General features: G+C 42.3%; 1 protein-coding gene across 1 annotated transcript in view; it reads right to left on the bottom strand.

The window, feature by feature from the left end:
* pax2a (paired box 2a) overlaps positions 1 to 18,496 on the bottom strand; it is a 27,036-nt gene extending 8,540 nt beyond the window's left edge. The window contains exons 1-8 of the mRNA XM_046071421.1: positions 18,297 to 18,496; positions 17,660 to 17,680; positions 17,009 to 17,206; positions 13,367 to 13,462; positions 13,050 to 13,219; positions 12,030 to 12,074; positions 4,843 to 5,018; positions 2,689 to 2,809 (exon numbers count right to left, since the gene is read on the bottom strand). Of these exons, the coding sequence (XP_045927377.1) occupies positions 2,689 to 2,809; positions 4,843 to 5,018; positions 12,030 to 12,074; positions 13,050 to 13,219; positions 13,367 to 13,462; positions 17,009 to 17,206; positions 17,660 to 17,680; positions 18,297 to 18,496 (1,027 nt within the window). The remainder of the gene's footprint in view (positions 1 to 2,688; positions 2,810 to 4,842; positions 5,019 to 12,029; positions 12,075 to 13,049; positions 13,220 to 13,366; positions 13,463 to 17,008; positions 17,207 to 17,659; positions 17,681 to 18,296) is intronic.
* Between the last annotated feature and the right edge of the window lie 223 nt (positions 18,497 to 18,719).

The raw sequence follows: 18,719 nt of genomic DNA, 5'->3' as shown, positions 1-18,719 counted from the left end.
GTGCTTGTGTATAACATAAGGCTGAGAGACTGCGGACAGAGATGAATAAATTAACATGTTACCCTATACACAGGTGTATTGATAAAGTACTGTGTTTTTACTCGCGAAGGTTTTATTGTACGTACTTACAGTAACGAGCGTAGCTGACGGCATCCTGAGTAGTTTGGAGCTAACTTAACTTAACCTTCTCCACTGCGACGGAGCAGCAGAGGCTGCAGCCTGATTGTAAACAGTCCCGGGCCCGTTTAATACCGCGTTTCGGGGCCATCAATAAAAAACATTAGCTTTCTTATCCATTGCATTTCAAATTAAACCAGATTTGACGCTTGAGACATAACATTACATTATAGGCCCTGCTAGTAGGACATTATTGATTTTTGAGTTTTAAGAAATTTTGGAACCAGGTCCTTTTAGAACCAGGTATCGATCCCCATCCCTAGTTGGTAAAAAGAGAATGTGTCTCTGTTGTTGACCTTGAAGTTAACATAGCTCAGTATTTTCATATGTTCAAAGAAGAACCTGAGATAAAAGTGTACTATTTGGATAGACAAAGACATCCAAGAACAAATCTCTAGTGCAATTTTATTATACTACATTAAAGCTGGGGTAGGCAATTTATTTTAGAAGTTGAAATTCTCTTTGTAACTGGACAGCTATCAATAAATCAAATGCTCTGACACAAAAATGTGTTTTGGTGGAGTGGCTTTGGAGGGAGGCCTGAAGGGAGGAGGTGGTTTTAGATTGGTTGGATACTTTCAAAACCTTGCGGTATCTTAGAGGTTCTCCAAAATAATGGGACATCACTGAAATGAAGTTCAAAGCACAACAAAGATGGTAGGGCATCCAGAGTTAAAGTCTTATTGCAGGCTTGTGTAAACAGCTATCTTACTGAATAAAAATATCCTCAACCAAGCAGTTTACTTGCCATATTTTTTTATTTGCTATCTAAAGAAAGAGTATTAAAGAAGTAAAGTACTACTTACAGAAGTAATATTAGTTAACTTACATTAATGTCATGTGTGTCATGACGCTAGTTTAACAGTCTTTACTGGCACTTCACTGGTAGAAATGTAAGCTTATCAACAGCAATGAGACTCAGCATCGACACAGCAAGTCCAACAAGAGCATGTGACAGTCAATGACATGTAAAAACACTATAAAAAATGACAACATTACATTGAATCCAAATGTATTCATTAAAGAGCATCACCTTACAGAACTCCAACATGCATCAGTTCAATGTGCAAGCTTCATGTTACAGACCAGATCAGCAGTTTGACAGAGCCTCAAGCTACAATGATGAGTGAACACAGAAATATACACACACTGCCAGATATACTTCAAGATCTATGTCCCAACACTTTAATAACACACACACACACACTCACACAGTAGCATGCACTCACACACACTCACACGGGTGCAGAGCAGGACAGCCATCACTGTTATGATCTGGCTGTTGGAAAGAGGAAAACATACTATAATCCATCATCCAGTTCCTTGACCCCCAAACGTCAACAGCCTCCTCTGGCCCCTCCTCCAGCCCCTCCTCCATGATAATGTACCAACGATACCCCAAACGTGCCCCACCCCCAGAAATACAATCACACATAATATCCCACATGGAAGGTCATATAATGATTTAAACATCCAGCCCGCACTCTGCCTCCCACACTGCTTTTAACTCACACACACACACACACACACACAGTGGACTCACTTGACTTTGATGCCCACTGCATAATTATGGATGTTTTATTAAAAGGCTGGTTTATTATTTTCAAGTCAGAGTGGCCATCAGTAAACCTAACCCCTCCTGGGAAAAAAGCCTCTGCAGCCACATTGATACAATATTACAATTAACCAGGTGGACAGCAGGGAAGGAAAAGAAGCCATAGTGCAATAAAGGGTGGGTTTGTGTGGGTTATATGATACAGATTAATATTACAACATATTCAATACATTGCACCTGCCATTACCTTTTTGCTCTCAATGGAAGTTAATATTGAAAACAGCACTCAGCTCATAGGTTGTAAAAAACAATAATTCCAGGGTTTCTTTCACTGTCTGTGTCTCATCTGTATTTAGGTCTCTCTCTCCACAGCATGAAGCAGCCAGCCAGCCACGGAGCTATTCCAGCCGCTGTCAATCAACAGGCTATCATAGCCTTTGATGACAACGTTGTGGCGCAGCGAGAACAGCAGCTGTCTCTTATGAGAAGTGCTCCCAGTCAATCTGTTAGCAGGCCGATCCGGGCTAACACAATAGCCAGTTAGGAGCAGTGTGTGAAAGGCCTGTAGGATTTAATGGACTCAGATGATTTATCGCCTCGCTCTGTCTCTCAGAAATAAACACACAAAGTGCCTCAAAAAGTGGTTTGAAAGAGCGTTATCATTTGGTGATAAGATTTTTATATTGCTGAAAAATGTGTGTGCCTTAAGGATATGGCAGTCAAAATCAGTAATTTTTTTATCAGCTCCAATAGTGTGCACACATGGCCTCTGTTGATTATAGGATTGAATGATTAAACTCAAAAACGTGTGGAAAACAGTTGCGGAGATGCCATGAATCAACATGGAAATAGGTAGCACCTGAAGCAGAGCTAAACACACTATACTTGTGTTCTCTGCACTAAGGGCAGCTGTGTGTATTCTTTTAGGGATCAATCTAGTGTGAGTCAGATTGTACCTGTCACAACAGAGTAGCTCTGTGAGACACTGGAGGCGAGGTCGGAGCTGGCGCTGGTGGAAAGGCTCGGCTTCACGTCTTCCAGGCCAGCGTTCAGGGATGGGAGTGAGTATTCATTTGCCTGTACACAAATACACAACAAGTGCAAAAATTTGTCAGTGTAGAAATGCACATGTAAGTAGGTGGCAATCAAAAAGAGCAAGTCACACTTTCCATATAAAATATTTTCACATTCCACCATATTGTGTCATGATCTGGCCAATATAGCTCATGCAAGCCCATTTGCTGGGTGCTAAGTTTAGAGCAGATGTCCCAGTCTGGGAGACAATACATGAAATATGTCTGAAGGAAACCCCTGATGTATCTGAGGAAGCTGTCTGTGATCCTCTCACTGTGCTTCCATCTGAATATTTCCTGTGAGTTCTGTGAGCACCAGCAACCCCCCTCACCAACCCGTCCTGTCCCCGCTCCCCCATGCTTTACCAAGACCTATGATGTATGCATGCATTAGGGCTTGTCTGAGGAGAAGGCAGAAAGGGAGAGAGGGATGAGAGAGGGATTGGGAGAGGAGTGAAAGGATGGGGTGTCAGCTGGCTCTTTGTGCTCCACTGCAGTCATCCCTGTGACCAGTCAAGGGAGGAGACATTCAGGGCTTTGTTACAGGAGAGACATGTGGTGTGGTTTTTTAAAGGGGAGTACAACCTCAAAATCAACCTTTGTGCTTTGCCTCTAGGATGAACACATAAAACTGGGTTAATAAAATTATAAAATACCTCGTATTGTTTTACACCTTTTATACTTTTATTAGTATTTTCTACTTCATATTGGAGGTTTTCTTTTCTGTTGTGATAAAGGTACCATGCAACTGCAGCCCTCTTCCATATTTACAATTTCATTCAAAAATATGCAAAACTGTACTGGACCAGAGAACTTCCTGTAAGGATCAACAACTATTTTCTTTGGTATTTATTCACTTTAATCTCAGGTTAAGACTGTGCTAGCAGCTGTGATGAATACTGTTTGTTAATGAGATGACACTTCCTGACCTGACTCTTCTTCTTTGAAGTGTGTGTGCACACATTTGTGTCTGTGAGTGTGTGTGCAACTGTTTGTCTCAATGGGACTGAGTCCCACAGGGGCGAGCTGGTGACCCCAGTCTTGTCTGCCTCTATCCCAGATAAACTCTAATTGTCTGCTTACAACTGTTCCCTGGCACAACGCTGGATGTTCCTCTCTATTCCGCTGGGCCTCAGCAGCACAAGAGCCATTTTGTCATGCAGATGGGTTGTGGGCAGGGCTGGGCAGGGCTGGGTGGAGGGCGAGTGGCAAGCACAGAGGGGCCTGAATGACCTGACCACATGGCTGCCAGAAGTGTGGGAGGGATGAGGCCTATTCAGCCTGGCCTCTTCAAAATGGCTTTTTAATGCCCTAACGCAGACACCAGACAAGCCCCTAATAGCCTAATATCCCACCTTTTCACCAGTTTAAGAAAAGGAGGGGGTTTTGGAAACACGGAGAAAAAAGGAGGTGCACAGAAAGAGTGGAAAGCGGCCTGATTAATATTACATCAAATTAAAACTGATTTTTCTGGACCATTCTGATGCAGTTTTTCTCCCCCCTCCTCCACCTTCCTCTCGCCTTTTTAATACCTTCTCCTCCACTCTTTGTGATTGCAAGTCATTTCCAATTCGTTTTGGTATTGATCTTGCCGTAGAAATCACTTTGGTAATTAGCTGTATTAGAGGCTGTATAGCAGGCCGAGGGGCTGTCCCTCTGATTTATCGTCGCTGTAATTCCCCGCGATCGCGCAGAGATGAAAATGAACTCAATTAGGGCACTGCTAAGGCTGCATGTGCACCCACATAGAGTTCCAATGGAAAAATTAATAGTCTCTTGTTGTTTAACAGTCTAATGAATGTAAATAAAGGTTATCCGCTGTAATAGGCTGTAGGCTTTTAGGTTGCTTTAAGCAGAAGTTGCACCGTGCTTGTTGTCACCTGCGTCAGTATGTGTACCAGTTAATTCACTATAAAACGTTATATATAAATAAATGTAAATTATTTCATTTTTTACTACAACAGCTTGAGGACAGACAAGAAGAAAGAAACCAGGATGTAAGTGCAAAAATGTAGAGTGTAAATCTGTCTGGCCAACCTGTTCAGGTTTGATGTGTTCTGAAGTGGGGAAGACATCAGGATAAGAAGGACGTTCAAAAACACGGTCCAGGGCCTCCAGCTGCTGCTGGGTGAAGGCATCTGCTCGCAGGTGCTTCCTTAAACTCTCCACACTGCCCTGAGAGTCGCTGCCGGGGCCTGAGCCATCAGAGCCATCTAGAAAAAGAGGGAGAAGAAGAAGGGAAGGGTGGAGGGAGGGTGACAATGTTCTGCATCAGGGCATAGCTCTAGTCTTTTTACCTGAAATTATTCTAACAGGCTAGCAATGTGAGATAAGCATGAGGAGATTTTTGTTTCGTTTTGAGCTCAAAGGGGGTGAGAGTGACGGCCTGAGGAGCAGTATTAAATTCAGGGAGACCCACCAGCATGTCTGGCTTTTAACTCCCTCTCTGTTTTTCACACTAATACACTCACTCAAGGAGCTCTTTGCTGCCCCCCCCACCACCTCTCCTCGTGGCCACCATCAGCACGGTCATCATGTGATAGGTCTATGGTAATTGATGGATTACCTTCAGTGCAAATATATACTTGTAAGGGAGAGCGTGTGTTTCAGGAGGAGAAAGTAGGGCTGGCGATTACATACAGAGCCTCTCATTCTGCCAGCGGGAAATGGAGAGCCATTATTTAACTGCACTATTTCCTCCTGAACATATTACCCTTTCCTCTCTCTGTCTCTCTTTCTCTCCCTCCATCCCCCACATATTGCCTGTCTTCTGGAAAACAGAATGGAGTGGGGATGGTACTCAGGGCCGAATGAGGACAGGGCGTCGAGGGCAAGCATATGCATTTCCTCACTCGGTCACACTCTATATAAACAAATGAGCCTATGCTTCCCTCGTTCTCCTGGTCTCTGACCCTATCAACTCGACCAGGGAGCCCACCGCTGCCATTGCAGCTCTTCCTCTGCTCACTCATCAAGTCCTGAACAGTGAAAGTGAAAAAAAAAATGCAGCTAAAACATCCAGCCAGCATCCCAGGAACCTCCACTCTACTGCCACCCTCCCTTCCTCTCTTTACCCCGCCGCCAACAGCGGATGAGGGCTTTAGCTCCCATACAAATCTGTCATTCTAAATTTGCAGCAGATTATGTTCTCTCCTGGGCGAGCCAGCGGTGATATATGATATGCAAGGCCGCTATTGATTGCCTGATCCACCAGCAGAGGAGGGAGGTGAAATGAACTTGGAATGAACATCATGCCTCAACTCATTGTGCGTATAATACTCTACTTAATCCCACATTTTTCTGTGCTATGGAATTCAATTGATCAATCATGTTCCACTGATGGTACCATTTCAGGGGCGTTATTGCCATTCTGCTCGGCTGCTTGACCTTTTTTCAATGGCTGAGGCCAGAGGATGAACCCGACTCGCACCAAGAAATAGATCCATGGAGAGAATGGAATAGAGGACTGCAATTGGGTATGAGGGTGTGTGTGTGTGTGTGTGTGTTTCACTGTTTCACTGTTAAAACATATTGACTTTAGTTTTGTGTTACATTTGTGAAGGAATCTGTTTTTTCTCCTGCTATGTGTTTTTCCTACCATCAGTCAATTGTGTTTTTCCTACCATCAGTCAATTGTGTTTTTCCTACCATCAGTTAACCAAATATTTTAGCACAGACTTTCTTTCTTTTTCAAACAGCTCCCTTGGGTGGAGGGTTGAGGTTGCTGGTGGTGGAACAGCATTAGTGTTGCTGTAGAAACTCAATTGTTGTCTGTGCTACAGAAGAAAATGGAGTCATTAATTACCTCGTATCAGCTGGTCTGAGAAAAGAAGCAAGCTCGATCAATAGCAACTGTTTGTCATTCACTATGGAGGAGCGTGCTTGTACTCAGCACCCCCTCACACACTTAATCAGACCGTCTAAAGTGGCTGCAGAAGCACATAGATTCCCATCATAGGATACTTTTTGGTGCACTTTCTGTGATCTAAATGTATGAATCAAGTTCCACAATTAGGTTTTTAATTTAGGAACCTGCTAATGAATGACGGCATTTTAACACAGTGGCTAATAATAAACAACAACTAAATTTATATCAACAACACTTTATGTTGTTGTTAAAGGTTTGTTTCTGCCAGTAATGGTTTAAAACAGGGAAACAGGCCAAAGTTTTCATCATGATCGGTTCAAACACACAATTTTTTCATCTCTAACTTCATTTATACATGTGAATATATTTCTAAAGTATGAGAAGAATAAATGATTTGGTCTTTAAATGGAAATACTAGTGAATGATTTATTTTTAAAAATCACCATTAGAGGTTCATGTTTGACATATATCATAAGATAGCAGCAATAAATCAGATTCATCCTTTGACAGTCAGCGTGTCAAGTGGAGTGTGAAGCCCGACTGTCAGATCGCGCGCACATTTGTGTGTGTGTGTGTGTGTGTGTGTCTCATTGACTGGCTTGTTTCATTTTCTCAGTGTTTCTTCAACCCCTTTGGGTGTCTCAGCAGGTATTCTCTTATCACTCCCACAGCACCAGCTGACTGCGTCTCTTTGCTTTAACACCAAAGTGTGAGGAGACAAACTGAGATAAAAACAAGACTCTCCAACAGTGACATTCACACGACAACCCTGAAGCAATTTACTTTCTGGCAAATACTTTCTTTGATCAGGTTAATCAGACAGATGCTGTTTGACCTTGTTGTATCCCAAAGTTATATTTTTCATCATGATGTATTCAAACAGTGGACTCTTGAGCTTTGTACCAAACTTAAAAACCCAAAGACAAACTCAACCAATGGGCAAGAAACTGCAATTGGCATCCATGTTCAAGAAAATCGTGATAAAAGGATCATAAGGAAACTAATATTCACACTCATGTACTTTTAGCTATTTGTACACACGTGTACAGAGTTAACCAATGACAGTAGCTACAGTGAAATAGACAACAATGGCATCAAAAGCTGTTCTGTTTTGCTTTGGGGGGGACGTTAACATCCTGCGGTGGCATGGTGCCACTTTATGTCCTTCTTTCATCTCCCGTGTTCCTGTGATAAGATAACTCAGAGGAGAGTAGAGGTGGGTGCTTGTTTGAAAGGCAAATGAATTCCTACACACTGTCTCCGTAAATCAATGGCTCAGGGTTTCCCAGATCAGAGGCTGTGAGTCCTCTGCTGATAGGTGAAATGATGCTATCGCAAATTGTGGATCATTTGTTGATGTTTTTAAAAATGCAGTTATGCTTGAAAAAAAAAGAGAGCATAAACAAACTGGTATACCCAGAGGGTGTACACTCCTCCCCTGTAAGCTAGCTATATTTATGAAACCTCTGAAGCGGAAAGGAGAGAGGTGGGTAGTGTGGGGGAGAGAGAGGGAGAGAGGCAGCAACACTGCCATGGCTGTTAAGATCCTGTTATGTTGTGGCGTGTTTAAGAGCTTTATTAATTCGATTTAGCACCACCAACCAGTGTACTGACTGTCAGCAGGCATAGCGACGCTTATTTGATATTTGCACTCACTGCCAGCCAGTGAGGCTGCGTCCACAGTATTTTAAAGCACTCTAGTTATTTTATTTACTTTGTTTTAAATTCTCGGATAAAGTCCAATGCAGATAGTTAATAATAAGTAAATAAAAGTACATGACTATTTGAATACAATTTGTGAGTCTGACATTAATAAGAAGGTGGCTGTAGATCAGCAGGTAAGTTAACCTTTAATTGCAAGGTTGGTGGTTAGATTCCTGGCTGCTCCTGCCCACATGAGTGTGTTTGAGCAAAACACTGAACCTCCTGATGTGCGTTTGTGAGGGAAAAAACATCGATTTGGAATGTAGAGGTATATTTGCACACGGTGTGAAACACGCTGCAAAAATGTCTATTTTATAAAATAAAATATGCCAGTGCAGCAAGACTATTGCAATGTATTGTAGAAATAAGTTGTTAAACGAGTAGATTGCTGCACCAGAAACCAGAATTTTTTTTAAAAAGTACTTAAAACACTTTGCATTGAAAACAAGTTTAAATAATCTTTGTTTTCACTTGTTTTAAGAAAATAAATTATTCGGGACTCAATTGCAGGCAAAAAAATGACTTGATGAGAAGGAAGGGTATGTTTGCAGTAACTCTCTCCCTCTGTAGTATGACTCCATTCCCATCTCTTATTTTTCTTTGTCCTCCTCTGCTTTCATCTCTACCCTCCTCTGGACCAGTCTGTCGTTTAGCGTTGCCACCCCGTGTGGCGAGTATTTGTGGAAATGCAATTAACGTATCTCTTCTTTTTTCTAGCCTTTTCTTCCTCCTCAAGCTGAGTAATGCATCGCTCCATTAATTCTCGGCATCGCTGCCCGTAATTGACTTTTTCTCTGACATGATTCCTCTCCATTGAGTGAATTCCCTCTCCTTATATTTTTGTGACGGATCTAATTGTATATTGTTTACAACTATATCCGCCATGTTGCTGAATACAAATGGTTAACCCACAAGACTCACAAAGATGATGGGGGCCAGTAAGAGGAGAAATTAAATGTTGAAGCAAAAGAACGACAGAGGTAGAGCAGAGAAGGAGGAGGGGGACAAATGCAATGTCAACCCTTTTGTGTCCTTCTCTACTGTCAGGGCCCTAACAGCTTCTTGTCTCTATGTTACGCTCTGTGGCCCGTCTCAAACCTGGGCTTTTCTCTCTCACACACACCCCATCACGGCCATCATGGTACTCATGATTCCATTTATTTCTGTCTCGCTCTGGATGCATTTATTTTCTAAAGTGATCCTCTATTGACTCATTGTCATGGACTGGCTTGACTAGCCAACCAGTGTAGGCCCAGGTTCAAATCTATACACTAACTGATTTAAACTCCGCAAATGGTTCATATGTGCTAAAAGATACACATCGGACAATCTCGAAAAAGGGCCAAATATCACATTTGAACAAATCAAAACGGGGACTATTCATTTTTTTCTTTAGCTATTGAACAAGCTTGATATGACGATGGCTGCCGCGTGCTTTTGTGCCATGAATGAACAACCTGCTAGACCATATTTTTTTTCTCCCCACTCACACACTCATCAGCTCCTTCTACACTCATCCCACACCCACGCTACAATCACAAGTTATGACCTTTGCTTTCTCCATCTAATTTATCACTGTAGCTCCCTACTGCCTGTCCTCCCCAGAGCTCCAATGGGCTCCATCCAGTACGTGGTAAGCCAGCAATGAGAGAAACATACAGTTGGGTCACATTAACCTGACCGCATCCAGCAGCAAGTTCAGGAGTAACCTGTCACTATGTGCAAGACTAGGAAAACACTGAATTAATAAAACTGCAGCTGTAATAAAAACAGAATTTCCTTTAAAAAGACAAAAAATTAGAGCAGATATGTCTCTATCTCTAAGAAACGATTGAAAGGCCCAAACTTTTCAAAAGAGAGCATGGACTTCCAGCACTAGAATACACATTTGACAGTCACACAGCAGTTGTCACCCAATCCTCTCTGCCTTTTCTTGGCTTCCACTTCCACCATAGGTTTAAATGACTGAGTGAGAGCATGCTGTACAACAGGCTAATTTCCCCACTTCACTATTAATGCATTTGGCAGGAACAACATTCCATTTCCTGTAATGAGATACACAAATAAATCTGGCTATGGATAGATTCGGAGTGGGGTGGTGGAGGTGATGGTGGAGGGAGGAGAAGGAGGAGGTGGAGGAGGATGGAGGGATGTTGTGGGGGGCAAAGGAGGGGGCGCATTGAGACGCATTCTCCCAGCACTGGCATAATTGGTATCGCTGCTTGCAGACATGCAAACCAATCTCTCCACAGATAGGGCTGAGACTCTCTCTTTTCCCCCCTTAAGGCTATTTCTTTTGTCTTTTCGATAGCTTGCACATCCAAGATAGAGGGAGGGAGGGTGGGGGGAGATGTTAATTTGTGAATTAATAGCTTTTCTCTGCAGAATTGCAAATTCTTCTAAATGTCACTATGTTCACTGTGTGAGGAGCATCTGAAGCCACAGAGTTACACACAGACACACTTAACACACACATGTCCATGCAAAGGTGCATACGTACACATGCACAAAACCTAATACTAATCCTTGGTCAACTCTCACTTAGGCTCACTTAGACCTCCTTCTTTCCTCCTCCCCTCATAATCCCACCTTTTGCCCGTCATTCCCTTGCTCCTCTGTCTCTTGTTTTCCTCCTCCCATCTTCACTTGAAGCTATCCAGTGTAACATGCTACTTTTAATTTGCAATAACACGTGACAAGGACAGATTAATGGCTCTTATGGCACCTATGTCCCTGAAGCTCATCTTACGCGGACCCGGTGTACATAACGCGTGTCACACTACATTATCTCTACAGCCCTCCAGTAATGGGGACCTTTTTCTTCCTCAAAGGGCAACTGCTGACTTCAACCACACTGGGATCACACCGTCACAACAACAGCGGTAGGACCATGCAATGCATTTTCATGTTCACCACGGTCAAATTATCCCAATTTAGACACCAACATGTGATGCTTCAAATCTTTCATTGGTTTACAGACATGCAACAAAGTCAGGTGAGTCATTTGCAGAATATTCTCAACAACAGAAAACCCAGCTGCACTAGGTCTGCCTTCATTTTTTAATGTATTTATTCACTTACCTATGTACTCATTTATGTATTTACTGAGTTGGCTGACAGGTAATATGTAACATTTTAGCAGATAACTTTCTGCTGTGACATAGTTTTGGCTAGCTCAGGTAGATGATCCGCCTGTAGCTGAGACCACCCCTATAGCTTTGTTTTTTAAATTAACAAGAACGCTGAAACTATTTTTAAAAATGACCATGAATAACCAAACACAAGAGCTGTAGAGGGTTTCTTGACATTGCAGGTAAAATTTTGAATTATTAAAAAAATATATATATTTTTTAGGTTACACTAAACAGCATCTTGTTGTCAAAAATCCGCAGCTATCTTTGCCTGATAACAATTCTAAGTAAGTTACACTATGCATTACTGTATATTGAACTGCATGCCATTACATGGAAAATAGGATTTTCCACAGTCACTTTAGCTTCATTTCTTTTAATTTCTCGGGAGATTATTTATTGGAAAAATCTTCCCCGCCCCGTTCTCACAAGCTGAAAGAGCAAAACACAGTAACTGAAAGGAAAGTGTTGTGGTCTGATTGACCAAAGCAAAAAAGAAGGTTGTCTAACTTCACACTTACAATGTCCTATTTTCCTTCCATCCAAGTGGTTGCCACTCCAGAGAACTAAAGAGACAGAAACATAAAAGAAGGAAGTGGCCTGTTTTGATGAGTGCTCTTTGAGATCATTTTCAACCACATCATACCTTCAGCCACCTCAAAGTCGTACCACAGAATCACAAATGTACGCACACACGCACACACGCACACATGCACACAAACACGCAGGCACATGCGCAGCCCCCTCCCTGCCTCCACCGGTCTGTTCCTACACCTGTTCAGGCCTCCACCAGGGACATGTTAATTCATAGGCATTAAAAAAGCCAATTGTTTGCAAAACCGATAATCTATTAGCCCTGAGGCGGTGTGTGTCCACTCTCTTGCCTTGCCTAGGAATGAAAATTTCTGGCTTGGACCGGATAGGCTTCCACTTAATCTTGGAGCGTATCTAGGTCTTTTTTTCTTGCCAGTCCCCTGGTGTTAGTCTAGTATACAGTCTCACAAAAAGACTTTATTATTGAATGTTTTAATGCTGTTCAGCACCACAGAAAAAAATCTAATTAAGTCAAAAATGTATTTATGTAACTAAAAGGTGCAGAATATTAAATGACTGGTAGTTAACTGATTGTATCAAGGCAGAGAATCGCAACAGAGCTTATGTTTCTGCCTTTTGTTACGTTATAGAAATGAAAGCTAGTAGCAGCAGCATTGATGCCTTGCCAAGGGGGATTAGAGTTGTATGACAGCTATATGGGATATCTGCAGTACATCTGAGCATTGTATAAAATTGAGATGCAGCTCTGGAGGCGTATGGTAAAACGTTAGGGCATCAAAAAGCTGATTGAATCACAACACTCTCTCAACACTCACCCTGCCTTGATATACAACATAACAAGTCACTGGAGACAGCACACAGAAACGCACATGGCTGCAGCGCTGTCATAAATGCCATCTTCTTCACACACAGGGAAAAAAAATAGGAAACGAGTGATGGAGAGAATTAAAAGGATGGAAAACAAAGGGATCTTGTGTCTCCCTTACCATCGTCTCGTTTCCTCTTCTCGCCGTTGGAGCGGGGGATACCCAGAATGCCGTTGATGGAGTAGGATCCTACGGGATCGTTGGAGGCGCTGGTCACAGGGGGCGAGGCTGTGCTGGGCACTGATGGAGAAAGCTGAGTTATTGTGTGTGTGTGTATGTACAGTATATGTGTGTGTGCCTGACACATTTGTGTGTTTATTCCGGTGCATGTTGGTTAGTATGTGAAAATGCATGTGTTCATATTTAAGTGTTTTCTTTCTGTTTCAGAAACCCTGCTTGGCTCATTTGACTGTGCTGTAATCTGTGTGTAGCCTCATTCACACTCACCTATGGTGTGGCCGGGCGTAGAGAGTGGCGTAACAGATCCGTCAGGGGACGGGTGGAAAGGCTGCTGGACTTTGGTGCGGATAATCCTGGTAAAGTGAACAACAGACACGGATCAATCAATACTGCTTCCAGAGCATGGAGATTTCACACCAGCCCTGCCGCCCTGGGACACTTAAACATGGCACATCAGGTCCACTTACGCCTGTGCATGTACAAGTGCTCCATCGTTTGGGATGCTTGTATCCTCATATTCAGGCCCCTGTCACAAATAGCCAATCTCAGGGCTTTAGGGGCAATCTCTCTGCTCCTGTGTAAGGCTGAATAGGGGATGCCCCCTGAGATTGTGGATTCAATCTAGCTGGATTCTGAGGTTAGAAATATGATAAAGTCCCCATACCAGTAAGATGTGATGTGGCGGGAAAGTCTTCATTGCACTTTGGTCTGAATGATCTTGCAAACAAAGCATGAAATCACATCAATTCACCTCAATGATCGGCTTCACTGGCTCTACCTGGCCAACTCTAATAATCTCCCTCTCCTGCTCCCCACTCCCTCTTTTCTCCTCGCTCACTCTTTCTCTCTCCATCTCTCAAACCTGATCTTTCACTCCTCTCTCCGCCAACCTCATCCCCTTTTCTCATTTCTTTTCTGCTGCCCAATGTGCTCTCTCTTTTACTGTACTTTACAATATCTCTCTTTCAAACCCGTCGTCTCTTTCTTTCCTCCTTTCACTCTTCTCTAATTCATTCCTTTATTCCTCCCTCTATTCTCTGTACCCTCTCCGGTGTCTGTTATAGTTTTTGGTGTTTTTGTTGCTCAGTGTAGCACACAGAAATCCTCTGAGCTCACTGAGGATCAGAACCCATTGATTGGGACTCCGGGAAAGGAAAGTTGACGACGAATGGCAGCGAGGAACAGTGAATGCAAATGGTGATCTATAAATATATGTGACAGGAAAGCAATGGAGTCTCATTGGCCCAACCTGAGACCACTGCCACATCCAATGTTAATCTGTTGTGCACAAATAAATAAGTAAAGAATTAAAAAGTGTCACAATAATCTGAAAACTTGATGATGACAAAAATTAGCGGCCCTAGAGATAATGTTACATTTGTAAATTTGAAGATTTTTGTAATTCCTTTTTTGCAACAGAAAGGTACAGTGGGATTTACATAAGCTCAGCTTTAGCTCTTATGGGACATGATCGTATTTCATTAAACCATGACTACGGTAATCTTTTGATTGACCGACAAACATGAGATCATTGAATAATAGGCAGCGTTGTGTACCGACAGAAATCCCACATGGAATTCCTCTCACTGGAGAAGTGCACCAAAATCAGACTTTTACAGACTGCAGATGAGGTGAACGACGTTCACATGTGCATGCAGCATCCAGCAATAAGCTATCAGTTCTAAATCAGGCAGCTGTGGGGTTAACTTCCTCAGGGGCAAAAATGTACATCAGACTCTTTTCATTCCCCTCACTATTTCATGTGTCCTCCATACTCTCTCCTTCAGGCAGGGCAACAAAGGCTAGTAGCCTCCTCCAGAAAACACACATCAATATTTTATTTGAATTTCTAACATCTTGCCACAACAGTTATCTGACCTCATGACTGGAGGGAGCCTCATAAATTCAAGGACTTTGTTTCAAGTCTATGTTGTTGATATTGAATAAGCAATTTGGATGGGTGAATTAACGACTTTGTGTGTTTGGGTGTTAATATATATATATATATATATATATATATATCTCCAAAGAAAGATTAAAATGTGGATCAATATGAATGAAAGGACCTTATGGGTTCGTCCACTGGGCATGGTGCAGCGGGTGGAAACTCCTCTCTGCGGCAACAAAACAAAGTGCAACCCAGTCTCTGTGTAATCTTTAATAATTCATGCAGGAAAAATGTGTTTAAAGCCAGGACATCCTTTTTAGTCTTTAGTCAACAGAGCAGAGGTCAGCCATATAACCACAGAGACCACCAGGGGTCCACTGTCTCTTTCTGTCCCTCTGTCTGCCTCTTAAACTTCTCTTCCTCCTCCACATATTTCCCAACCCTCTCTTTAAGACTAACAGTAAGAAACAAAAAACAATGTTAGCCATTTAAAAAAGCCTGTAATGTGGAAATTATTACTAGAGTTAAGGTTAGATTTTCTAAACATGTCACAATACCCCTGTGCACTATTTGTGCTGTAATATAAATATTAATTAACCTTTCTTCAATGCTAATATACATTTTGGGGAATACAAAATCAAGAGTTAGTATTGTTAAGGCCTGATTTGTGAGGTCATGCTTTGTGGGCTGGGGGGGAAATGCTGTTTTGTGCATTTCCGCAAGTTCTGATGTTAATTATTAATGTGCTTGACAACTTAGTTTCAAAGGATACACTTTCTCCTAATAGTGCTGTTCCACACAGATCAAACCAAGCAGGTTATCATAAATGTTTTCTAACCGTAAAACATAAAACATTGCCTCCACAGACCACTGAATACATTTTACATGGCTTTATGAACAACAGGTGAAAACAGAGAATCGCACCAAAATACCTGTTGAAACCATCTCCCATGGCAGCCTGCTTTTCTAATAATTCTCTCTCTATTTTTTTTTTTTACTAAAGATTCAGCCATGTCCTGCATTTAGCTGGATGTGTTATGAGACTCTCTTCAGCTCATTAAAATGTAATGCCGATGACCAGCTCTCTGGAACAGTGCCTCCTAACCAAAGTTCATCACTGGCAGGCACCATGGGACTTTTTTCACTTTGCACACATGCACTGGGGCTTTTCACCAGGGTCCTCTGTCTAAAGATACTTTGTCCACTGCTGTCCCGCTTCAAGAGGAAAGATGAAGGTGTAGGGTGTCTGCTGCTTTACCTGATTCAGTGGAACAGAAACTCTTTCATAGTCCATTTACCCATAAATCAACACTGTTTTAGGACGGTAATTTTATTTTCTAAATGTATTTTACTTACATTGCAATTAAAACTAATAACAATAATGATACTAATAATGTGTGATCAAAACCGGAATAACTTAGAATTGTCAAACCACACTGTTACCCTAAATGTGTGATCTGTTGTTGCTCCACGTTCACCTCGGTGTTGGAAAACAGAGCAATTGCTTGGCAATAAAGAGGCTGCTGCCGCCTCTGTCGCAGTGTGGTCCGCGTACTGAATGACTTTGTTGGGTATTTCCCTCCGCCTCTGGATCTGGTTACGCGGTATTGATCGGTTTTTATCGAGACAGATGTGATTCTTCGTGGCCCCAGCCTCAGCTCCCGTGCTGGCTGTGTCGTGGAGGGCCGCACAGGGGATTGAATTGCACTTGTGAGACCACCCCGGATAGGCTTGGCTGGAACTGACTCTAGTTCTGCCTTGTAGGTCAAGATAAAATGGCTATCTGCCTATTTCAGAGCTGATTTGGCCCATTTAGGCACGGTGTTTTTCACATCTGAATTTCCTTTTGTGTTTTGGCTCATTCAAATATTTTCTCTTAGGCTACATGTGTGCACACATTTACAAAGAAATGTAAAAATAGCTTTGTTTCAGAAAGAATTTACGGGCAATAGGAAAATTCGGCATTTTAAAAGAAATAATTAAGTAAATTTGAAAACTGTTTTCCACATACCTGTTGATGGATGAAACGCTGGGGACAGTGTCGTTGTCGCAGACGGCCTCAGCCAGTAGTCTGTCCCTTATCTCCCAAGCGAACATGGTTGGATTCTGGCGCTTATATTCAGCAATTTTATCCACCACTTTCGGCGTTGCAACCTTTGGTTTGGAGCCACCAATGACTCCGGGTTTAATACTGCCGGTTTCATAGTACCTGCATGGGGACAGAGTGCGTGTTGCTGAATGGATCCCTCCTTACAGCAATTCAACAATCCAGTCAGTCTTCTGATTGATGGGAAAAGTGGCTTAAAAATAATTTGTGTGGAAACAAATCTCCGCCGACCTTCTGCAGTTACATGTGAAAAAAAAAAATACCTACAAACATGATGTCGGCTTTAATCTATTAATTTGTCTGGAAGTGTGCTGTTACATGGCACTGAGTGTCAGCTGGAAGGTGTACGGAGCGTATTTTCAACGAAAAGCAGTGTAATTAAAATCACACAATATAAGCAGTGAGACGGACAGAACAAAGGACAGTTTAGCTGTAAAAGCACAGTTTAGACCTCATTTCCAGTCTCCATGAGCTTACAGTAGCATGCACGACATGCCACCATGACCTATTGGTAAATGTTGGTGACAAACATTCAGTGTGTGTGAAATGAAATACCTCTGAAATGCCTTCTGATAGCTGAAAAAAATATATTTCAAAATATTATCTCACAGCATTTGTGCTCTGAAGAAAAATGATGTAGACCTAATTTCTCAGGCTTAAAGTGGACTTTACACTGATGAAAAAATATAGGACCGTAAAGTATGTATTTATGGTATTTTTCTGATGGGATTATGAAAGCCAAATGTGAGTTTATAGTGGCCGTGGATGTGGTGTTTTTCTTAATCTGCGAGTAATCTTCCAATTTGTGTCTCTAGACTTGAAAAGTCAGTTTTCAAGTGACCTCTTGGTACTTTTTACACTTTCTTTATCACCTATAGTCGCCTATAATATTAATACAGCCTCATTTTCCTCTGGGTTATTTTTTTATCCTTAATGTTTAGCTGTGAACTCCTAAAATTTATTTCATGATTATGATGCTTTTCTCTTGCAAGGCTGAAGGTGATGGATAGAAAATCTCGGACGCAGAACTGCTGTGTTCAAGCGGGAAAAAAGAGAGAAGGAAAGAAAAAAATGGCCTGCCTATATAACCGATGACTGAGGCTGAAATAGAGCTGGGTGCGCATATCCGAGCTATAGAAGATTGATGTTTGACACACATAGGGCTCAGTTAGTAGTGGATCCCCCCTTTTACCTGCCGAGGATTTTGCTGACACAGCCGTGACTGACCCGTAGCTGTCTGGAGATGTCGCAGGGCCGGACGCCCTGGTGGGCCAACTCCACGATCCGCTGCCTCACCACGTCCGGGAGGGGTCTGCCGTTTACAAACACCCCGCCGAGCTGGTTCACACCGCCGTGCCCTGCGTGGGACACAACAGCAGCACAGGGGAGCATAACATTACATACCTGCAGACGACACGGTTTCTCTTCATGTGGATTCGTTTTGGCTTTTCTTTTCTTTTCTGCAGGGTTAGATCTATGCATTTATCTTTTATTTTCAGTCTAAAAGCTCAAATCACATTACTGTTAACACACACACACACACACACACACACACACACACACACACACACACACACACACTGGATTCATTGGCAATCCTCCAGTCATTTTTGTG

The sequence above is a fragment of the Micropterus dolomieu genome, linkage group LG15 (genome assembly GCF_021292245.1).
Source record: "Micropterus dolomieu isolate WLL.071019.BEF.003 ecotype Adirondacks linkage group LG15, ASM2129224v1, whole genome shotgun sequence".
Classification (NCBI taxonomy): Eukaryota; Metazoa; Chordata; class Actinopteri; order Centrarchiformes; family Centrarchidae; genus Micropterus; species Micropterus dolomieu.
Note: the sequence above shows the minus strand (reverse complement) of the source record. Positions and strands in the feature narration are given on the sequence as shown.